General features: G+C 55.2%; 2 protein-coding genes across 2 annotated transcripts; one reads left to right on the top strand and one right to left on the bottom strand.

Moving 5' to 3' along the window:
• Positions 1–4,411: 4,411 nt before the first annotated feature.
• Positions 4,412–18,517, top strand: ACRBP (acrosin binding protein; the record flags this gene model as incomplete). The annotated part of the gene is made up of 11 exons (XM_082336781.1): positions 4,412–4,436; positions 4,634–4,667; positions 4,785–5,029; positions 8,349–8,443; positions 8,562–8,670; positions 8,804–9,215; positions 16,907–17,039; positions 17,255–17,443; positions 17,541–17,693; positions 17,766–17,852; positions 18,404–18,517. 11 exons carry the CDS (start codon positions 4,412–4,414, stop codon positions 18,515–18,517), a joined length of 1,596 nt encoding a protein of 531 aa, XP_082192907.1.
• A 967-nt stretch (positions 18,518–19,484) lies between these two features.
• Positions 19,485–22,664, bottom strand: LOC309586983 (protein Wnt-4-like; the record flags this gene model as incomplete). The annotated part of the gene is made up of 5 exons (XM_082304790.1): positions 22,512–22,664; positions 21,936–22,174; positions 20,932–21,063; positions 20,637–20,779; positions 19,485–19,952 (listed from the first exon to the last, which is right to left on the bottom strand). Exons 1-5 carry the CDS (start codon positions 22,574–22,576, stop codon positions 19,485–19,487), a joined length of 1,047 nt encoding a protein of 348 aa, XP_082160916.1. The 5' UTR covers positions 22,577–22,664.
• Positions 22,665–23,495: the final 831 nt, after the last annotated feature.

Here is a 23,495-nt window from a genome sequence, read left to right on the forward strand (position 1 = left end):
CTTCGTTGTCGCACATCGCAGACGAACAGCATTCCCATCTTCTGCTTCTCCTTGAGATCCGCCCCTGGGTTGTTTGATTTGCGGGCAGACAGCTGCGCTCTGGCTCTGAAGCTGGTTTTGCTTGCGACGTTATGGTCGCTGGTGGGGCCGGTGCTGTGCGCGCCAGCAGGAGATCAGACATAGGATGGGCAGAGGGTTGTAGGTGCCAGCGTTGTTTTATCAGGGAGGTTCCTCCATACTCTCCAACGCCTCGTGTGAAGGGAGCAAAGGTGCTCTTGCTTGAAGCTGCTGCACCCTCAAGTGAGACCCAGCAGTGTCACCAACAGAGCCGCAGCTGGCGCGGAGCAAGGGCACCTCTGCAAGCCTGAGTCCCTGGCAGCTGCCAAATGGTGGCTGGTTGCTGAGACCGGAGCAAAACCCTATGCCCTGGGAACTGGGACCTAGCAAGAAAGCGAGCCCAGTGGGCAAGGAGAGGACCCCAAGGAGAGCCGGAGCCGTTGCTGTGAAATGTTGTCATCGGTGGAGGGGAGAAGGTAGGACCGCGATGGGCTTTGGACCCCCTTCTCTACGCATTCAGAGTGTTGCTGATCTCTTAGGTGTATGTTTTAATAAATGAAGGTAGCATAGTTTTCCCTTTCCTTTGATGCTCTGGAAGCAACACCGCGTCCCAGGGGCTCTGCTGGTCCCTTCCTTAGTCCGTCCTAACAGCTACGCAAGCAGCATTGCTCGCAGCCTCCTCCATAAGCAAAGAGCCTCCTGCTTCTTTTCTAGCAACATACTGATATACGCACATATTGCAGTTAACAGCACCGTTACGGCTGCACCAGTACTCTGATTTTTAACTCCAGCTAACGTGAGAAAACAGATTTAGGTATTTTTACCAGACTTTCCTTTCTGAAATCACTTTTCCCCTCTCCCCCCACCATAACAGGTGGGTTTGGAAGCATTTTTCTATCATCTCTGCTTATGTTTCAAATTAAGACACACGCTTTCTAGGGACGCTGCTTGACAAGGCACTGAGGCTGGAATTCCCACCTAATCTTTGTAGCCTCCATGAGTTTCTTGAGCTGATCAGACATCTTCTCCCCACCTTGCTCCCCCCCAGTTTAACTCACAGAGCTGACACAACCTAACAAACACCAGCCATCGTTCCTTCTTCTTCGGTTAAGCGCTCTGTGTGTGCTTTTTTCTTGCCAAGTTAGGCTTGTGGGCATGTTGAGGGTCCTGTGCATCGCCGTGACCGGGCTCTGCAGTCACCCTTTCCCCGTTGGTCCATTGCTCAGTAGAGCCAGGGCCCAGCTTGGCATCGTGCTGCTACGGCGAGGTTAGCCTCTTCTGGCTGTATTTGCCACCTCGTCGTGGCCCTTAGCTGTCCCGGGCTGAGGGTTGTGCACCGTACACCCTCCATCTCCGCAAGGTCGAAGAGAAACAAAGGGCTGGGGGATTGGTTCAGCACGTCGCGTCCAAGATGGTGATATTTTTGGGCACTCACCTTGATCTTGTGATGTTTTCTATCAGCCTGATGAAGGAAGGGGCAATACAACCCTCGCAGCAGAGGAAGAAGGGTCTGTGAGCCACGGTCCTGGGATTTTCGAGAGGTTTTCAGACATTGCTGCTTGGTGGTGGTGTTCGTGGCGGAACACGCAGAGCAGAAAATACTGAGAAATAACTGAGGTATTGAAGACAACAACAAGACTAACTTGGAAGAGGAGCTTTTCTGCCGAAGGGCGGTCCCTCAGAAACCAGACAGGCTCTTCCGAAGCTCAGAATCGACACGGCAATTGGATAGCAACATGGAAAATGCAGCTCCTTTCCTTGTAACAGCAGTGAGTTGTTATCCTGCTGTCACACATCCCTGCTGCTGGTGTCAGGAACGCTGTAGGCCTGGGGGTTACAGCTGCGTACATCAGCCTGCCGAGCTGCAAGCGCAAGAACACCGTCTGCAGGAAACACCATTTTGTGGTAGCTCTGAAAACAAGGTGGCAAATCTGCTTCAGTGCGTGAATTATACAGCTTGTAACGCGTCATCGGCGGGACCTCATGGGTGCCAAGTTAACCCTCAGAAATGAGATGCTGTTGGAATGAACGCCACCCCTGTACTGTGCGTTACTGACCGCTATAATGGCTTGGCACCGCGGTGGGGAGTAGACTGCCCGCCAGCTTGCCGCGTTGATGCCCGCTGTCCAAACTACTGTTCCTCCTGGCCTCATCCCTTCCCCAAAGATGACTTCTTTTTTGCGGACACTTAAGTGCCCCATAGCCAGCTGGCACAAAGCTGAACAGCACAGCGGTGTCTCCTGCCCTCGCAGCCTCCCGACCCCGCCGAGCGCACGCTGCAGACTTCTGAACTTCTGAACGCTGGCTTCTGAACACACTTGTGGACCGTAAGACTTCCCTGAAGGATTTTTGACAACCTGAACCAAATCCAGTGTATGCCACAGTGCATGAGAAGTGCTAAGTAGCCAGCCTGTCCTCACACCACTAGCCGCCTTCTTTCCAAACACACAGTAGCTCCCCACAGGCGTTGCTACTAGAGCATCAGCCAAGGAGGACTTCTTTGACAGCTCCTTCATCTTCTGCCTCGTGTTTGAGTTCTCAGTGTACGTCCGGGGACTCTGGCTCGTTCATTCTTGTTTCCTGTTTTCATACGCCATAAATCTCTTGCTGGCACATGGAGACGCAGGCCGTGTAGCCAGCACCTGCCAGACATTAATAACGCTGCGCGACGTGCCACGTTGGTGTGCTTTCCTAGGTCACGCATTTCCATCAGCCGCTGAGGTCGGCGTTGAGTTCCCCTGGGAAGCTGCTCAAGTCAGGATGACAGAACTCAGCCTGGGCTCTGCTGTCAGTGGGGAGCAGAGGGGATTAACAGAGCTGGGGAGCTGAAGGCCCTGGAGTTGTCTAAAATCAGTTAATAAGCAATATATCTCAAGCTGAGCAACAGAAGACTAGGAACTGGCTAAAATTTGCAAGCCCTAGCAGTGTTGCCTGTTTTAATGTGAGCGGCAAGAGCTAGCTGGAAAACATCTCCTGTGTTTCTAAGAAGCTGCAAAAGCATCCTAAAATTCAATGCTGCTGTTAAATGGTCGGGCTTCAAGCTTCTTAGAAACACTACCTTCCAACAAGACATCTTAGAGCAAACTACAGCTTGTCTCCTGCAAGGAACCGCAGAGCTACGTGCTGTTGCCAGACACTTTTTTAACGGGCTGCATGGCTGCGGTGATAGGAGTTTTCACCTTGATAGCCCGTATGGCCACGCAGGGTACTGGCAGGCAATGTGTCAGCCTCGCAAGCGCAGCCAGCGCATCCGCAGCACTCTGCAGCCGCTGCATCCAGCAGAGCTGCTCCAATCTCCCAGGCTTTGCGACAGAGGTGGCTTCTTCAGCAGCATCCTGCTACGCTGTCGAAAACTTTGTCCGCTTTGCCTGCAGCTCCTCTTCGGTTCCGCAAAGGTGTCGTTTCCCAGCTGAGGCTGCGGGGGTGATGCGGCGGGTACGCAAAGCCACCGTGCCACCCTGCATTTTGCTTACGGATGCAGTTCTCGGAGCTGCTGTGCCAAGCATTTTCCTTCCAACCACCCTGACAGCTGCTTGCCCGTGATGGTTATGGTCGTGTCTTTCCCTGTCAGAAAGTGCCCAGCCGTGGGAAGCGCTGCGTCGGCTGCTTCTCCATGGGTCGCTGCGCCTGTGCCCCGCGCTTCGGTCTCTGTAGTAAGAGCCGGGCACGTGGGCGCGGGTCTCCCTCAAAATGAGCCTGTGCAGCTCCGGGCACCTCTGCGCTGGTGGTCCCAAAGCCTCTTTTGCTGGCACCGTTCCCCCTTTTGCCTGGGAAGGTTTTGACGTGCAGAGGGCGGCGCTGGAGGCAGAGGAAGACCAGTTGGTGCTCCCGTCACTCGCTGGGGGTTCAGAAAGTGGCACAGCGGCCCAGGAGGGATCGAGCCAGCTTCCCACCGCGTCCTGAAGCAAGCCAGTGCTGGGACGCTCCCCAGGGAGGCACGGGGCACATCTCAATCCCCGCAGGTGGAACAGGAACAGATTTTGTCCCCTTTCTCCTTGAGAAGAGCACAAAATGCTTTGGGGTGCAAGGTACCTTAAAGATCCTGCTTTTGCGGTACCCTCAGCTCGGGGGTAGCCTGGCCAGGCCTCAGATGCTGTTGCAGGTTGTTGCCCGCCACCGCCATGTCCCCGAGCAGAGGGGGAAGCTCCCATCTTGCCTCCTCCTGCTTGCCTTGTCCCCGTGGCCCCGGCTTCTTCCTTCCTCGTGGGGTGCCCGTCTCCCCTCACAGCCCCCCAGGCACGAGCCTGCGCTTCGGCTCCCCTCCCCGGCCCCTCCCCGGCCCGCCCGTTTCGCTGTCCCCTTCTCATTCCGCCGTCGCCGGGGCCACCAAGCAGGACGGGGTGCTGGGGCAGACATGTTGGGGCTGCCCTGCCTGGTGGGTGAGTGGCCCCCGCCAGCCCCTGCCCACCCTCCTGGGGCCACCTCAGAGCTCTTCTTTTTCTTTCTTCTTTTTTTTCCCCTCTTTTTTTCTTTTCTTTTTCTTTTTTTTTCCCCTCTCTTTTTTTTCCCTTTTTCCCCCTTCTTTTTCATTCTTTTTCCCCCTTCTTTTTCATTCTTTTTCCCCCTTTTGCCCCAGGGCTCCTGGTTCCCCCAGGGCCCTGCAAGCAGGGGTGATGGAGGGAGACCTCAGGCCATCTCATCCCAGCGCTCCACTCAGCACCAGCAGATGGGAGCGGGCCACCCCACCAGCCGCTCTTTTGTTTCCACCACCGCTTGCTCCCGTTAAGGAGGGCCAAGCGCAGCCTGCCTTCTCCCCCAGGGCTGCTGACCTTGCTGATGTCCTCTGTTGCTCCACCGGTGCCTCCCGCTCCGGGCAGCCCCCTGTCAGACAGCGAGTACCAGCTCTTCTTCGCCAGACTGCAGCCCCTCTGGAAGGCGGAGGCGTCCTGCCAGCTGCGCCAGGCACACGGCTGCCTCAGCCCCGCCGTCCTGCAGCTGGACCAGGAGGAGAACCATGGCCGTGTCCCCAAAGGTAGGGGCGTCACCCCACCTCCAGGAGCAGAGGTGACCATCGCCCCAGCTGGAGCAGTGCCGGCTGTTTCTCTACCCCAAAATGCCACAGGATTATGTGAATGGTGGTGGGATGGGTTGTTTTGGGGTCTCTGGCCTGGCTTGGAGCAGGATGGTCCCAGCACTAGAGCACCTTGGCTTTGTGCAAGGGAGTTTGGTTTTCTGGCCTCTCTGGGCACCCCTTCCAGTGCTGCACTACTTTCCTTGAGAAAAAAGCTTTTCCTAATGGCCAGTCCTAACCTCCCAAGCAGGAATTTGCAGTTTTTTCCCTCTTGTGTTGTCTGACACCACCAAGAAGAGGTTGACTTTGTCATCTTCTAGCTTTCCTTCAGGTCCTTGTGGGCTGCCATTAACTCACCTCCCCGTCTCCTCTTCACGCAGCTAAACAAGCCCAGCTGCCCCAGCCTCTCTTCACGGGCCACGGGCTGAAAGCTACGGCCACCAGCTCTTCGGTTTCTCCACATCTCCGTTGGTGGGATGGCAGGGGAAAAAAAACTGGCCACAGTTTTCTAAAGCTCGCTGAAGCTCACCATCACTTCCCACCAGTTAGTTCATCTTACAACCTGCCCGGCTCCTTCCAGCTTGAGCTGGGGTTTAACGTAGTAGCTTGGCTCATGGGCTCTCATGGGCCTTTAAGAAAGCTTGAGCTGATAAGCTGCTTTTTTAAGTGTTTAACATTTCAGGAGCCAAGAAACATCCCAGTTCAGAAAGCGCCATAGCAACAGCACCCTTTAAATCTCTGCCGTCTTACTTTCCCTGCACCCCTGCATCAGTGAATTTAAGTGGCATAATTATATCTGTGCAGCTGAAAAACTTGGGACTACTTCTGTTGTATTTTTCTTCAGAGGAAAAAAAATAGGAACAATTTTCTCATAAAAAAATATGGCTTTATATTTAGCTATGAACGTCAATGAACTGAGTGATCAGCCAACTGTGCTTATTTGGACTGCAGCCTGAGGGCAACTATTTCTTGCTTGTTTCTGCAGCTGTGTCGGGGGAACGGGTCCCACCCCGCACCACCAGACCCAGGGACGGGTCCTTGCTTGCGGGCACCTGCAATCCATGATGCCGCGGCTCTGGGTGCACCCAGGGGCTGTCCCTGGTTCCTCTCCTGGCGATGCCCAGTGCCCTGGCACTGCTCTTTGGCCTAACCAGCCACTCTCCTACTGCTGCCGCCTTCGGAGGCTCAGCCGCCAAGAGCAGGAGCATCTGGGAATGCCAGGAGATGGGACAATTTTGCAGGATGCCCTCTTTGCCTTCTTTTCCTCCATCTCTCGACCCAACAGACCCATCCGGCAGACTTTATTCCCCCTTGCTTTCCCTTTCTTCCAGTTTTGGGGCTATTTTGGCACGTGTCGCGGCTGGGCTGAGAGGCCGAGCGGATGCGGCAGAGCAGGTGCCCTCACATGTTTTGTCTCTACTGTCCTTACAGATAAATGGCAGTGCTGTCTACGTCCAAATATTCATGACCATTAATTGTGCCTCTTAGGTGTGGTGCTGAGGAAAGCGGTCACCTTGTGTTTTAAACACGGGAAGCCTACACGCAGCCTTTCAACACTCTTTGTTGTGGAAGATGAGAGTCGGGAGACTGTTTCATGATGAACGCAGGCAAATATCTTGACTGGTTCCATCTTTTAATGACAATGCAATTGTTAATTAATTGCCCCCACACACACACACACACCCTCCCCGTGCTGGGAGCTCCTGTGGGTGAAGTTGGCCACAAAGCCCAAGGAGGTGGCTTCCTGACACCCAGCAGAAGCCGTAGCCGCTTGCAGCAAGCACGTGGGCAGGAGGAGCGGAGGAAAGAGGCAAAAGCTCATAGTGATTAAACTAAGCAGCTGGAGCTGGAAGGGCTCCCCTTGGCAGGAAGGTCAGAGGACTGAAGGAGAGTATTTCCATAGGGGAGATGAGCTGAGAGAAAAGAGGAGATGGGGATCAGTGCTAAAGGAGGCAAGCTGCTCCTCAGGCCATGCCATCGTGCTTCAGAAAGCAGAGCCATGGTGAAAATCAAGAGACCAGCAAAGAGAGCCTGCAGGAAACTTTATCTGTGTCAAGTTTTCCTTCACTTCGCAGGTGCTGGAATGAAAATGTACTTTTTTTTTCTCCCCCCACCCCAAAATGGAAAGTTTCTCTATCATCATAGGAATGGTTTGTGACAGGACACAGCAAGCTGTAATACTGCAGTCCTGGCCCGGTATGCGCTGCTGGGGCTGCAGTCCTGGCCTGGGAGAGTCAGGATAACACTGGGACTGGCAAATGGTTGGGCTTCTCCCCTGCCCAACGGGTAGTGGTGGAGTAAAACGCGGCAGCTCCTGCTCCCTTGCACTGGCCGAGCCCACGTCCCCCACGTCCTGGAGGGATTTCACAGGGCATCACCAAAGGACAGAGCGGGGGTCTGGCTTCTTCCTTACAAGTTGGGCATTCTTCTGGGCTGAGTGGATACCTGAAATTCTACTTTTGCTGGTAAATCCGTGTGCTCAGCACAAAAGAAGCAGTGTGTACGGTGTAAAAGATGGTGTACAAGCAACTAACAGGAGAGCAGTGCAATTCCACCGCTAACCTCCTCCGTCTCAGCCAGCACTCAACCCGTTTGCTCTCCGCAGAGGGCTGGCTGTGCTAGCTGGGCCATGCACCCGCAGAGCAGAAGATCACCCCTCTCCTGAAATCTCCCAGGGATTTTGGCTCTCCTGCGTGGCCTCGGCTGTCCTGCAATCACTTCAGGAAGAGCTGCAGTTTTTGAACCGGCAGGGTCAGCAGTGCTGGTCAAGACTACGGTGCACGCGTGTGCAGGGGATCTCGGCCCTACGGACTTTCCTCCGTCCCCTGCATGGCTGAAATCACTGTCAAACTATTTTGATCCAAAGAGGTTGTTTCCTCTGGTGTTCCCAGGACCAATCTGGTCATCTTTTTAACCCATCACATCACATCACTACTTGCCTTTTTTTTTTTTTGAACCCCTCAAGGACTAATAACGGAGTCCTTATCAGATCGTGGAAACAGGAGGTTTGGCTCTCCGTAAAAGGGAAGATAACAGCATGAAAAAGGGCAGAAGGACGAACGGAAACCCTGGGTGGTTTGGAGGGAAAGTGCATGTGGCATCTGGGATCGGGAGCTATAACAGCACAAGGCTGGGAGCTCCACCTGGGGAGCTTTGACTTTCCCTTCAACCACAAGCCGCTCTGAAAGCAGCCATCCCAGAGGTCCCCATCTGCCAAGGGGGCAGATGCCTAAACCTGCGGCGTGCCCCCATCCCACATCTCTCTCTCACCCCTCTCCAGGGCCGGTCTGCTCTGAATTCCCAGAGGCACCGTGGTTTCAGACCTTCTGCCAGTTCGCCCAGTACCGATGCTTCAAACGCCAGTTCTACGCCAAGGTGGGGAGCGGGATTCAGACCGGGGAGGGGGGGAGCATCACTTGGGAGATGGAAGAGGTGAGGAGGAAGGGAAGATAGCACAGCGGGACTTGTGTTTCTCCCTCTCTCCTCCACTCAGCGAATCTCATGTCTGAGTTTGTCTCCTCCAAAAAACCTTCTCCTCCCAATGGAGCAACCTCATGCTGCGGGCTCCTGGGCAAGGGGCAAAAGCTCTCCTATGGAAGAAGGTACGGCTGCACCGAGCTGCGCTGGGCACCCCTGCTCTCCTGCCGCTCTCCCGTAGCTACTCTTCCTCCCCTGGGAGCTTTCTGGCTGGCCTCAGAAAGGTCCCTCAGCCCCCCTGCCCTGCTCTCTCCCCAGCTCCAGGGCGGGCTTCTCTCTCGCCCACTGATGCCCTGCTGCGCACCAACGTGGACGCTCTCCTGAAGTACTCCTACGCACTGTCGAGTCAGAAGCCGCTGCCGAAGAAGCTCCCCCCGGCCACAGCAGGGGTGCCGAGACAGCCGGAGGACAGGAGGCCGTCTGTGCTCCCACCAACCCTGCCGGTCCCGCCTGCCCCCTCGCCTCCCAGGCTGGGACCCCCTGCCCGGGCGGAGCAAACCTGGGAGCGACGCCTGCAGAACAGCGTCTGGCAGCTGATCCACTTGGCCCTCTCCTTGGAGACATCCCTAGGCACCGAGGGCTCTTCTCCAGCCTCCGGCACCAAGTCAGACCCAGAGAGCACGTCAGGCAGCGCCAAGGAGGGGGTGCAAGAAACGGATCCCCCTGGCAGGTGAGGCGAAGACCCCTCTCCCCGCCTGGCGGGGTCCCGCACACCACCCGTGTGGGGCTGTCCTCATGTGCGCTGGCTGGTAGCCCCACGGCAGCTGGCGAGCGCAGGCAGGCTTTCTGGAGCAAGCCATCCCGTACAGAGCAGGAACGTACCCGGGGAGCCCCTCAGACACTCCCCGCTCCAGCACAGAGCGAGCAGGGAGAGGGTGACCCGGCACTGCTAGCGCCTGGCAATGTTACCGTCCTCGTGTCCGGAGCAAAGTGCATTTAGGCTGGGCCTAAGCTGCAGGCAGGGCTTTATCCCATGCACGTGTATCCCCACACTGTGGCTGTTTGCAGCGTGCAATCACCTCTGCAGTCATCCTCCTCCCAACTCACGTCTCCCATGAGTCTGGATGGCCTGCAGAAATAGGTTCCTTGCGAACACGGGTCCTTGGGTGGCTGGAGTGAATGTGTGTCTCGCTGTGCTCCTCGCCTCTCTGCAATGCAACATGAAGCAGATGTTTCTTAAAACATCCATCCTCACCCAGGTAGAGCAAAAGCAGCCCTGGGCTAGGAAACAGAGCCGGGAACACAGAGCCTTGCTCCTGGCCGTGAAGGACCGCTACTTCTCCTCCAGCACGTGTACCTCGCTGCGCTCTGGAGCCATGCATTGCTCTTCCTAAGGGATTTCTGGTTCCCCATTCCGGCTTTGAAAGCAGCTGCATGCCAGTTCAGCACAAGGCTCTGCGACAGTCCAGCTTACTGCCCTTCTTGGTTCCTCTGGCCCTTCTTTACGCGCCCTTCTTGGTTCCTCTGGCCTAGGGATGCTTTAGGAGCTTGTCGAGCATCTTGAGCTCTTCTCATCTGATCTGCCAGGATCCGGACGCCTCTGTGGTCAGGCAGCTGGGGCTGGTGAGCCCAAACAGAAACGGCCTGCAAAAAGATCACACGTTTTCACTCAAATCTACTTTTTGATCCTTTAGTACTTTGTGGCTGAGGACCACTTGCTTTGACTGAGGTGCAAAGATTATTTTGCTTGTCAACAGCAAAGAAAAAACCAAAACGCTGTCTAGATGTGGTTTTCATAGACAAGGCATTTTGGTTTTGCTCTGTTGCTGGCCAGTGATGTTCCTGTAAACACACAGGTTTTGTGCATGATTACACATCTGTGGTTTCTATTAAAAACACTGCATACTACTACAGTTGAGCCAGAGATCCCACTTCCGCATGTAAAAATGAATTGCATCGTGTTGTTAAAGCTGTAAATGTTCTCTTGCAAGGCGGTAACTTATGTCATCCTCCTTCCTAATATTGTAGGAGGCTTTTACTGCCCAGCAAATTTTTCCCGGTGTTATGTACTCTAAGGCAAAATTATGTTTCGTTCAGGATATGTTCGTTTTCCCTGCCTCTGAAGTTGAGCCTTGCTTTGATTTAGTTATATTGGGATTATTGAGGGACTGCTGTGATTGCAGATGACACGTGCTATTCTGCCACAGAGCTTCTCAAAGACGCTAATGCTGACTGTGTGCCTGTTACCTGGCAGCCGAGCCCCGTCCATCACGCTAAGCAAAGCTTAAACTCAAATGAGGATAAAAAGGCGAGACAGACCGCGCCTGTCGGCTTTGCTGCTTGCCGCATCCCGCCTCCTCTCAAAGGGACTTCAAAGCATGACCTAAAAAAGGGGCAAAACGCTTCGAGGCATTTCCATTCTGGCGAGAGGAGCGGCGCTGGCTGGGGCTGGTGGGTGCGCGCAGGTGCCGTTCAGCGTCTGGTTTAACACAAGGTGCGCACGGTTGTGACGGGCACTGAACCCAGGGTGGCGTGTCTTCCCTAGGGTCTTATGTCCAGCGGGATATCCATCCCTTCTCGCTCGCCGCTGCTTCTGGCAGCTGCTCCGGTAGCTCTACCAGCTTTCGTGGTACCTGATGAAGGTAGCTGTGATCTTTAGAGAGAGACATGGCGATGGTAGCAAAATAACGAGAAGAATTGGCAGCACATGTTTGTGGTGTTTCTGCTAACAGAGAATCATTATAGGGGGAAAAAAGTGTCTCTTATTGCATTTCTTTTCAATTTTTACTCCTTATTGTTCTTCCTGCCCCCTTGATTAAAGAGCTATTTATTTCCCAGTGTTTCCTCCCCTCAAAGTTACCTATGTGCCATGATTCAGTCTTGCAGTAAGCTGACCAGAGCTCCACAGCTCTCACCTTATAACGCCTGCGCAACTCATTTTCTGTGGCAATTTTCAGTGTCCCTTTGAAACATCCACACGCTCCAGCCTTGCGTGCACCATTCAGCGATGGGTTTCAGCAGTCGGGTGTGCAGAAGGAGGACAACATCCCTTCCCCGCTCTTCTGTTTGCACACAAGAACCGCATTTGCCCTTTTTTCCAGGGCTTCCCGCTGGGGCGTTGTTTGTCCGCTATGACCCTTACACCCCTTTCAGCATCACGGCTGTCCCGGATACAGACCCCGTCCTGTTGGTATTCGCGCACGGACGCTGGTGCTTCGCGTGAGCCCAGCTTCCCCAGCAAGGCTGAGCCCAGCCCTCCCGGCGGCTGCACCCTCCTACTCCTGCTTTACCCCTCCAAATAGTCCTTGTGCTTACATACTTCATCCCCAGAGGCTTTAATTTTAAGACCAGACCTGTCATTAAAAATCCCATCCCTGGAAAAACACTCTCTTTGAATTATCATCACCCGTTCACAATTATTTTTTCTTTTTTACTCTGGGTCTGGTGGTGCGGGATGGGACCCGTTCCCCTGACACTTCTCAGCTGCTTTCAGGATCTAGCTGATGACGTAAGGGATGACGTAGAGGTTTCTTTTGGCCATTCATTAAGGCCAGGGCGCAATTTAGCGTCTCCGTATTGCGACTGTGCGCGGCTAGCTGTGAAAGGGGAGTCACGACAAGGCAGGTTGTCTTCTCACCACCGGGCCAGAAGAAGTTCAAGTGCTCCCAGGCTTTTGAGAATCTCAGAGCAGGGGGCTCTCAGTGTCCCAGGTGGGCAAGAGGCTGCAATATTGTGGGGGTCAGCAGGAGAGATGTATTTACAAAATACCAGTTTTCCCACGCTTTGTCCCCCCCAACCCTTGGGCAGGTCTTACGTTCCCGTTCGCCCAATGGTTCCTGCGTTGGGTTACCTGCCGGGCTTGCTCTGCCAGGTACCTATCCAGCCTGCCTGCCTTCTTGGCATGCAGACCAAGAGCTCTTTTTCTTTCTGAAGCTGTTAAGAATGGCTTTTTCCTTAGCGGTTTTAGTTTCCTGCAGCAACCCACCTAAATCAGAAGTTACAAAGTGCTGGAAAGCTGCTGTTTGCTCCTTATCTTCTTTTCTGCTTGCCTCGGGTACTCACTGCACCTCACGCAGCCAGGCCATATCGGGGAGGTTCAGCAGCTGAAAGTTAATGGCCCAAATCCCTGTCATTACGTCGAGGGAGAGGTGGATGCTGTTAACCAGCCACCTTCGGAGATACCACTGAAGTAGGCTCTAGGTGCATCGCTCCGAGTCCCGGGATGCTAAAGCGAGATAGGCTTTTATCTGAAGTTGTCTCCTTTTACCTTTGAGCAATTACTGATCTTGGCCCACACATTCTTCTTAATTATATTTTTTCCCATTCCCTTTGAAACATTGCCTCCCAGCACCCGCTAGGCTTTTTCCAGGTAAGCAGTTAGGGCATTAACGTGCAGAGGTACTAAGCTGGGGAGGGATTTGCATTAGGAAATCGCTTTAGACAGACCTATCAGTTTCCCTGATGCGTGGGGAAACTTCTGCACGTCGGCAAACAGCTGAGCAGCGTGTCGTTGAGCGCAGGGGACCAGCAGCAGTGCCGCGTCTGTACCCTTCGCCCGTAGAGCCTCTGTCATGGGACACAAAGCCCCAGCGCCGCCGTAAGGCAGCAGCAGTGGGAGAGTGGCCAAAGAGCAGTGCCAGGGCCCTGGGAATCACGGGGAGAGGAACCAGGGACAGCCCCCGGTGCACCGAAAGCCATGGCATCGTGGATTGCAGGTGCCTGCAAGGGAGGGAGGAGGCCAGGACCTGTCCCTGGGTCTGGTGATGCGTGGTGGGACCCGTTCCCCTGACCCACTCCCCTTCCCAGCTCCTTTCAGGCACTAGCTGTCACTTGGGGACGATGTAGATGTCTTTCACTCACCCAGAGGTGGTAAACCAAATCATAAATTTGCAGCCGTGGGGCCAGAAAGCCTCACGGCAGAGATGGAGAACAGAGATAGAGGAGGAAATGGATGTGACAGAGAGAGCAGCAGAATTTCTTGGTAACCTCAGGCTGATGGCACGACTTGGTTTCCTGCGTGGGTCAGTGGAGGTTACGGGCACGGCTCACGTGCGTCTGCATACATGGGCAACAGCAAAGGGTCGGTTAGGTGGTGCGTAGGGATGCGAGGCTTTCAGGTCGGCGTGAGCCGATCACATCGAAGACGGTCTATAAATCTAAAGTTTGCAGTGCAGCAGAGGCTCCTACCCGCGTCTGACTTTGCGCCTGTTCTGAACAAGTAGGTCATCAACACTCAGCAGATGTTTTATCGCTACTTATGAACTACTTATGGAAGCGCTCTTTTTAGAAAAGACTGGAGCCCTTTTACTGCCCCTTTTGGCTGTAATCCTCTATCTGCGTCTTGTTCGGGCTGCACTCATTGGACCAGTACGTGTGTTTAACAGCAAAGGCTGTTAAACCCATTAATTAGCAGTTGCTTTCTAAGCCTCAGGTTGTTATTTATTTGCTATTTTTAAAAAAGTACAGCAAGCTGGACAGTTTTCTTCTTTTTTCTACCTCGGTGATGAAAGCACCAGAGCTATTCATATCATTTTTAATGACCGTTAATGTGCCTCTCACTTTACTGGCTTGATCATCCTGGTGTGACGAAGAAGCAATCAAATCACAAAGTGCCACTGGAAAAACAAGTGAGTAGTGGAACAATAGCCAATAATGACATATTTGTGGATAAATTCTTTCAGATAACTTTGGAGAATAATATCAGGGTCGTTAATTGAAATTTATGAGTCCCATCAAGATGACCCAGCCAGGTTACCAAATCGTGAAGGCGAAGATCGTGAGCAGTCAAGCATCCCAGTGGTGGCAGGGACTCCCTTCGGCTGTCACAGATTTATCAGCAAAGCGGACTAAACACTTGTTCTCCTGGGCTACAACTGCTTAAGAGAGGAATTGTCAGTGTTAGGTGATCCCCCCACAAAGAGCAATCCTTTACGGAAGAGAAACACTAGGTGTGCCTTGGGGCCGTCGCTGGTTCTTCTCTCAGCGACGTCCAGCTCCCAGTCACAGCAAAATGCTGAGAGGGTTGAACTGAACAACCTCCGACAAGATTTTCAAGTGGGATGAGCACATGGGATGAGCTCTAAATTTAAAATTTCCTGTTCTTCTTGGCTTCCTAAATGGTCTGAATGTTTACAGAGGAAACCAAAAACCAAAAATAAAAAGGATCGTGTGGAGCCATGGGATGGAGGAGCGGACATAAAGGATCTTACAGGCTCTGGAAGTGCTCTCTGCAGGATAGGTGGGCTTTGGTTCTCTTTTTTACTGGCACATTTCTTTCCAGCTTTGCCAGAAAGGGTTGGTATCTGTCACTGCTGTCCTCAGTTTCCATTCTTTTGTCCTCTCTGAACTCAGACCTTCCTTCCACAAACCTCTGCCCGGGCTGTGGTGCAGCGCAGAGAGAGATGCACACGCTTGCAATAGGGAGATTTCCAGGTTTTCAGCTGCCCTCGGTTTTTCAGTGGATGTGGTCGATGTGCTGTGGGTCGGCACCACAGTAATTTGTTCGCGTCTGTATCCAGAGAGTACCATTTGCAGCCTGTCCACAGCGCGGTACGGGACAGCGTGTTGAAGGAACATCTTTGCTTGCCTCGATGCGGGCTAAAGCAGCATCTGCTGCACTGTGATAAAACAAGTTTGACCGTAATGTCTTTAAAAAAAAAATCTAGCACTCATTATGTTTTCTGTGACTAAGATTTTCCAGGTTCACTTGTAGTATCTAAGCGAGAGAGATGCCTTTGGAGATCCTGACGTGCTCATTTGCAGCTGTTAGTGTGAACCATTTGGGTCCAGGATCACTTGCTCCTGACCCGCTGCAAGTGCAGAGCTCGTGCTGCGAGCTCCTTCCTCCGCGGTGTGCGGCAGGGCCCGGGGATCTACTAAGGAGATGCACAAAACTTCCTCCTATTAGTAGCCCTAACGCTCACCCACGTTCTCCTACGGGAGCGCACGCCCAAACCCAGCGGGAATGCCAAGCATCCGCATGTTTTTGTGCATACAGTGTATGCCTCTCGCACATCCACGGATCTGTGAACACCGGTCACTCCTTACAGCTTGATTTCTTCGCACACCGCGTAATCGCAAGAGCTTAATGGTGGGGAGATCGATCTCTTTTAGCCTTCAGGCCTGGCAATGGCTCTGATCGCTCACCCTGGCCTTTCTGCTCAGCACAGGACGTGGAGCCGTGCCTAGCGAGCCCTGAAGGAAAAACAGTGTCGTGTGGCTGAGCCACAGACCCTTCTCTCAAGAAAAGTTGGGGATATCTTTTTGAAGTCTCCGAGCTGTGGAGAAACCGCCCCATCAGCTGCTCCTGTGCTGAATACCCTTCGTGTCAGGAACATGTGGCTCATTTCTGGTTTGAATGGATCTCACCCCAAATTCCAATCACCAAAAGTCATTACTCTGCCATCTGCTGATGAAGAGAGCCTTCCAGCTGATCCCCATCTTGGTAAAAGTATAAATTGAGTGAGTGGCCACCCATTAGTGCCTCTGCTCAGCTGAGTAAAGGGTCTTTGGTTTCTTGCTCCAGACAAAAGTTTTCCAGGCCTTAGGAAATTTCATCTTCATGATCTTCCTCCAGGTTCTCTGCCTCTTTTTTTATTTTTTAAGGCTAATCTGAAGGTCTCCAAGAAGTTTCAGCTGTGCTTGGGAAAACTTCTCCATCCAGGTTAGCCCATGCATGGATTTTAAGAGCATTTTAACATAAGCAATTGCTGCTTTTGTCTTTTCTTACTTTCTGCCTAATCAAAGTTTGGTTATTTGTCATTGATTTTGTTGCCAGACACAGAAGACAAATATTTAATAAGCATTTTTACCTCTTCTGTGTCACTGCTGATAATTCATACCATCCCTGTCTAATAACAGTTCTGTACCATGCGTACTACTTCTTCTGTTCCTAAGGGATGTAAAATATTCTTATTGTCCTTGTCCCACTGTCCTTAAATTTTCTACCTCTAGCTTCCCACGTTGGTTTGGATGAACAGTTAATTCATTGTTACCAATTTTTTCCTCTTTCCATCAAATACATTGGCTCAAGCAGGAGGGAGGCTTAATAAGTTCTATACCCCAGAACCAAATGGGGCTGCCCCACGGTCAACACTCAGCAGACCTCTAACCAACACCTCCTTGCTGTGCACTTGGATGGATGAAAGTAGGCAGCAGCTGCTGCAGGGCCCCTGGGGAAGTTCCTCAAGCTGTGCTTGTTCCTCCTGCGTGCTCTCGAATGCACACACGCATGCCCTGCCCTGCAGCCTCCGTGCTACACAGGCGCGTACGGACTCTGAGGACACCCCCGTTCCTCCGTGTGGTTTGGCCAAGAGTCCAAGGTTTCTTTGGGAAAGGTTTTTTTGCTATGCTTTGGGGTTGTTTTCCCCTCTTTCAGTTTTTAACTGAAGGTCTGACTTTCTCCATCCCTTTCTCTGTCAGCCTTTTAGCCCTGAAGAAGGATGAGGCAGTGACGATCCTGTGCTATGCGATGCTGGAGGGAAACTGTCTCTCGTCGGTGGTCACTGAGGCCTGGAAGGAGATGGAAGAAAGAGTCCTTGGGTTTGGAGATTCGGTAAAGACGCTGATGTTCACCTTTGATCCCCACTGTGTGCAGGGCTCCCCGCAGCGCTGACCCCAATGCTCCCGTGGCCAGAGCTCCTCAACACTGTCCTTTCAGGTGCCACCTCCTGGGAGAAGCTGACCTGGGTGACCAGGGAGGCAAGCTCCAAGCCAGGGAGCACCTCAGTCACCTTTTTCTCCCCGATATCCTCACTGCATCCACCCCAGGTGTGTGACAGCCTCGGGCGGCGTCACATGGACCTGTGCCCTCACTGCGCTTTCTGCTCGCTGAAGAAGGAGCAGTGTCAGAACATCAAAAACCTGAACCGCGTTCGCTGCGAGACAGGCAGCTTCATCACCTACATCAACCCTCAGATCTCAGCCCAGTACCAGGCTGCAGGCAACAAGGTGCCGAGCGTGCTGCATCTCCAGCCGGCCTCTGAGGAGGAGCCTGGACTGGGTGGTGGGGAAGGGGAGGAAGAAGCACGGCTCTCTTTATCCCCCCCCTTTGCAGACCTCGGAGTACTACGGCATGGAGGTTTTCAGAGGGCTGAGGGTGGAGTACTGGTGCAGCCGGATGGCCACCCGTGGCTGTGAGGACCCTCGTGTGACCCTCTGGCTGAAGGCAGAGTACGCCGCCCTCCAAGGCAGAGATGCCCCAAGCCAGGTGGGTGCCCAGTGGGTGCTTCCACCCCTCCTTCTCCTCTTCTTTCTCTGGCCTTCATTCCCATCTCCCCAGATCTGTGACTCGGGTGGCGTTCAGCACCCCAGCTACTGTGCATTCAAGAGCCACCAGTGTCTGCAGCAGAGCCTCTACAACCAGAAGGTGAGAAGCAGGCTGCACAGCCTTCTCCTCCGTGGCTGGCCCCTCCACAGCCATCCCCGAGTCCCTGCAGGACTCACTGGCCCACTGCTTGGCCCTCCAGTAGGACGCATGTGGGTGCACTGGCGGGGGGTGACGAATAGTGACCCAAGCACAGCTGGCGTGTAACTGAGGCGGTGGGATTTGCACAGACGCTGTAAGAGATGGCAGTAGAGACGGTTGCTAATGTTGACACAGGAGCTGTGGGGAGCCTCCCACCCATCGGGGTATCCCTATATATCCCTGCAGGGGAGGGTGTCCACCATCTACTGGGTGCTTCCCAGGTGGTAACAAAACCCAGAAACACCGGAGCAGGACAGAGGACTAGCCTGTATCTTAGGAAACACACAGTTGAACTATCATCCCCTCCCTCCCGCTTCCCAGCCGGTTCTCCCCTCTTTCCTCTGGTGCCCCCATCATCCCAGCCTCCAGATGCTGTCCATCCTGGGGGTCCTCTTTCCCTGGGGAGAAATGGGCAGTAGTATCAGTCTTATGAACCCAGGCTCTCCTCGCAGGTGTCTCACCGCGGCTGCCGCAGAAACGAGACGTACCGGGTGTTGAGTGAGGAGGAGGGAGAGGAGGAGGTGCGGCTGTGGCACCAGAGGTTCCTCAGCCTCACCAAGGGGTGACGCACGGTAGCGGGGGGATGCGTGGGAAGCGCAGGGCTCCAGAGCAGGCTCTCTGGGGCTGTGGTGGGGCAGAGAGCCTGGAGAGACTTGGACAGCTCTTCCCAGACCCCTTGCTGGCCAGCCAGCTCATCATGGCCAGATCTTCCCCCTCCGAGCACCTGCTCTGCACTCTCAGCAGTGGAACTCCTGTTGCGACCTCTCCTGAAAACATTTTCTCCAGCCAAAGGAGCAGCTGAGCATCAGAGAAGGCATCAGCCCTGGGAACCTGGATTTAGAGCCACTGGCCCAAGTGTCCTTGTCTGCAGTCCCCAGCCATCTCTTGCCTCCCTCCCCCTGCAGCCCTATACCAGTCCGTAGTTCTCCCAAGGATGAGTCTTATTTTATAAAGAGCCCACTTGCCCCACAAAGCTAATTTGCCCCCTTCTCTCTGCTGCTGCTCTCTTACACCCCTTGATAAAGCCTCACATGGCCGAGGTGGGTTCCTGCTCCCCCCTGCTCCGCTCCCTGGTGTTTCTCGCTCGCTGCAGCCCGGGTGGCTGCTGAGCTTGAGGACTCCAGCGTGGCCTCATCCCCTCCCAGCCCGTGGGAGGGAGGAGAAGCCGGTACCCTCCACGTCCCAAATGCAGTGCATGAGGAAGGAGCTGACGTACGCGCTTTGCTTTCCATTGCAGCTGGTTTATTTCTAAAGTTTAAGGGTTTATTGAGCCTGTGTACTCCAACCCTCCGCCTGGAAAAATAATTCAAACCACAAAAAGCCCAATGAGGCTGGCGAGAGGGTGCTGGGTGGGGAACGCGCAGAAGCCGGTGGCACCCCTGGCACCGGGGGCTGCTCTCCGGCTGGGCAGCAAAACCCCACGTCTCCTCTGCTCCCTCTCAGGCTGTGTGTCTTCCCCACTGCTTCCCCGTGTCTCTCCCCGGCTGCCTTGCAGTCCCTCGGCATCCTCCCGCCGCCCCGGCGCGCTCCCCCTCAGCGGCAGCTGTGCACCTCCACCAGGTGCCGGCACTGCTTGCACCTGACGGAGCAGCACCAGTGAAACTTGCAGCTGCATCGCTCCACCACCTCCGCCTGGGCCGTGTGGAAGCCTCTGCCGCAGCACAGGAGCTCGCAGCCATCCATGGCCGGGGATGTTCGGTTGCACTGGCGGCCGGAGGTGCCGAAGACCCCGCGCCGGGGGTCCCGGTCGCAGAAGTCTGGGCTGGCCAACAGGTAGACCAGGTCGTGAGCCGTGTAGGGCTTGAAGCGAGAGCTCTTGGGCACCAGGAGCTTGCGGGAACCGACCCGCTTGGGGTGAACCTCCGTCGCTCCCTCGAACTTTTCCTTGAGGACGTCGCCCACCTTGCGGAAGGGCGGCATGACCTTCCAGCATGTGCGCACCTCGCAGGAGCCCGACACGCCGTGGCACTTGCACTCCACCTTCATGTGGGCCAGGAGAGCCTGGGGAGCAGGAGGCAGCTGCCAGCCAGACCTGGGACACCCTGCCCTATGCCTCCCATGCCTGTGAGCCCCCCAGCAGCCACTGTTCCCCTGCGCACCTCCCATGGGGCTGAAGGGAAGGGAGCAAAAAAGTCTTTTTAAGCCAAGCCAATGTGAAACAGAAGGGAAATTCTGTGGGAAACAGGTTGGCTTGGGTCTGTAAGAGAAATCCCTGAGGCAGGAGAAGAAACAGGGACCTGCTCTGACCCCCCAGGGCTGTGGGGAGGGGAACAGATCCACCCAGAGCCAGAGGATGCTCAAGGGACCAGACCTGACAGCAGCCCCTACAGAGGGTGGTGTCTTTGCTCAGGAGGGACTGGAGGGGCAGGGAAGCCTTTCAGAGCAGAGCAGTGAAACTCGTTCCCTTTGCAGAAAAGGCCAAGGAAGGTAAATCACAGCTGGGCTCCCCAAGGAAAAGGACTCTGCACAGAGGCGGGTTGGGGAGGCTGGGACCCCGCTCTGTGCAGGCGAGGTGTAAGCGGTGCAGTGCTGGGCTGAGGCGAGGCAGCAGGACGCAGACCCCCTCTGGGAGTTCATAGCTGCCCTGAGCTGCTCCTCGGGGTAAGGGGGCTGCACCCAGCTCCGCCTCGCCAGGGAGAAGCCCCCGAAGCTGCCTTGCTTCCCAGCCCTCGTTCCTGCCCTTACCTTCCTCCCAGCCTCATTATTGTGCAGGTTCATGAGCGCTCGGCTGGAGGAGATGCCGCGGCTCCTCTCGGGGTTGTCTACAAAGGCTTGAGAAAAGGCAATCCCATAAGACAGGTTATCAGAGCAGCCTGACCATTGGAAACCTGCAGAGGGAAAGCGGCCATGAGATGAAGAAGGAGAAGCCCTGGGAGGAGCTCCCAAAGGGCTGAGTGCCATGGAGAAGGCAGGTGTCTCCTCCCCTGGTTGAGGGTTTCCCCCATGGATCTTCTCCTCTGCCACCAGCCTCCTCCTTCACCTTCGGGGCTGACTCCTCGGATCTTGCGGTCGCAGCCACACTTCTCCAGCTCCCCATGGCTGCAGGCGCGAGTCACAGCAAAGGCAACGCCGGCGGCAGAGATGGCGTGGATGAAAGCAGACTCCCGCGTGCCTGCAGCAGGGCAAGAAACGGCACCGGTCTACGGAGAGGGAAGGCGCTGACGGGACACGGGGGTGGGGAAAGGGGCTGTGGCTGCATGCGGGATGGATGCGTTCGGATGGAGACTGCTCGGGAGCAATTGCTGTCAGGACGTTCAACCAGTGCTGCTGTTCCTGAGGCCTGGAGCCAGTAAGAGAGATGGCTCTGTGGGGTTCTGCCGGCTCGGCACCCTCAGTTCTTGTGCTGGGTGTCCCATGGAGGGAGAGAAGCCAGCAGCCCCCCAGGGAGGTGAAAGGGGAGCCGTGGTGGGGGACGCCAGGGACTGAGCCTCCCACGCAGAGGGGTTTGTCAGGGAGGACCCTGCCACCTTGTCTCTAGGAGCCAGAGGGACCCTGCTCACCGCTCCCTGTACGGCTCCTCCCGTGCAAACACATGCAAAATCTGTTCCGTGCTGTTTTGGGGGCACAGGCAGGTTCTTTTTGCCTGGCCTGCAACAAAAAGGGACTGCAGCTCCAGAGAAACAGGTTTGATTTGAGCTGCTACTCCAAAGGGCTGGGCTGGTGGCAGGGTGGGGGAGAAGACCTACCAGACTGCAGAGCTGGTACCCAGAACGGTCCAGATGGGACTGAAAAGCCAAGCCTGGCTGAATGGGGGAAAAGTTTAGCCAGAATATTGATCTTTGTAACAGCACGTGCATTTGGTTCAGTTTGCTCCCTGTTGACATCTTTGTTAGCGTGTGGAGGAAGGCGCTGGCCGCTCTGGGGCTGGGCCCAGGGTGACGCTTGCACCCCAGCTCAGGAAAGGCTGATGTGTCAAGGGGACCCCGTGGGCACACTGAAGGGACCCCACGCCAGCTCTGCCTGCGCCGCCTCCCCCTCGCTGACCTTGGATGGCGACCTTGCCGAAGACCTGCAGCCCCTGCAGGGTGGAGCAGTTCCACCGGCGAGAGTGAAACTGGTGCTGGCACTCCTCGACAGCCAGCTCCGCGCCTCGCTTCACCGCATCCATGGCTTCCACCTGCCGCCGGCAAACGCGGACCTGCTCTTCTACCAGCCCCATCAGGCCCTCGCAGCCACCGGGGTCCCGGAGGACCGCCCGCAGAGAAGGCTGCTTGGCCAGGTACCTGTGGGGTAGGGGAGAGATTCATTCGCAGATGGGCTGGAGCCAGGGCCACGTCTGCGGGGGACTAGCCCTCTATAACCTTATTTTAGAGCAGAAATGGGGCAGCGAAGGGGACATGCCACCTCTTGTCTGTGTTGAATGGGACATTCCTGCAGCTCTCCAGCTTCGTCGTCCCTCTCCCTTCATGCTCCCAGAGATGCCCCTCCTAACGTGCTGCCTTTGGGTTGCCCAGGTTCTTTCTTCCACCCTTTTCTCACAGATCTGCCTGTTTTCTTGGGAGACAGCACCTCCCCAGGTGACTTTCCAATCCAGACAGTACAAGCGCAAAGCATACTTACAGCCAGGTGACGGCAAGGACGTGCTGCGCGGGGATCAGCACCACGTACAGCCACACCATCTCCATCCCGTCCCCGGCAAAACTCCACCTTCAGCCACGGTGCAGCAGCCGCCTGGATCCCCTCCTGTGACCTCCCTCTGCCCGACGGTCGCTCTCACAGCAGCTCCGGCCCAGCACTGCAAAGCTCGGATAGCCCCTGCCCTGGGCAATGACCGTGCGCTGCGCCGGTGTGCCCGCCAGCATCGGAGACCCAGTGGCCCACAGAAACCTGGCAGGTTGGCCCTGTGAGGGCTTCCACACCGGTGCTGTTCCTTGCCTACAGCTCGGGCAGCATCGCGGGAGAGCTCTGAACTAGGGCTCTGGGGTGGGCATCCGTCGGAGGGAGCTCACATGGCCGGGGACAGCATCGGTGTCAGACCCCGGGTCTCTGCCATCCCGTCAGCAGACGATCTGGTTGTCTTCTTCCGCAGTCAAATCACTTCATCAGCAGGAAGCAGGCCAGAATCAGCAGCCGACAGAGCCTTCCACGCAAGAAAAACCTGGCAGCACGGAGCGGCTGTCGCTAGACCCTCCAGCTCGTCATCGCTTTGTCACCAAGCCCTTTGGGGAGCCGGAGAGTTTCCTCGCAGTGACAACTGATGGGAGCAGAGAGGGGAAGACCTGCTGCCTCCCTCATCCCCAGCCACCGTCCTTGAGGACCCTCCCTCATCTGCCTCCTCCAGGCTGGAGATTTTTCTTTTCTACCCTGCAGCCCACATAGCGACGGCAAACAGACACAGCCCGGCTGCTCCCTGGCTCTCTTAACTCTTTCCCTGGCAGCTCTCCCGTCACCCCCCCCTCATTTTCTTCCCCATGGCCAGAGGGACAGTCCTTGCCCTTCTCCGAAGCAGGCATAACGGAGTGGCTGCCCCTCTTCTCAGTGGGTAGCCCTTTCCTAAGAGCCCCTGGGAGTCCAGGAAAATGTGAGTTGTGTGATCAGGGAGCT

Source organism: Platalea leucorodia (genome assembly GCF_965183815.1).
Source record: "Platalea leucorodia genome assembly, chromosome: 2".
In the NCBI taxonomy this organism is placed as follows: domain Eukaryota; kingdom Metazoa; phylum Chordata; class Aves; order Pelecaniformes; family Threskiornithidae; genus Platalea; species Platalea leucorodia.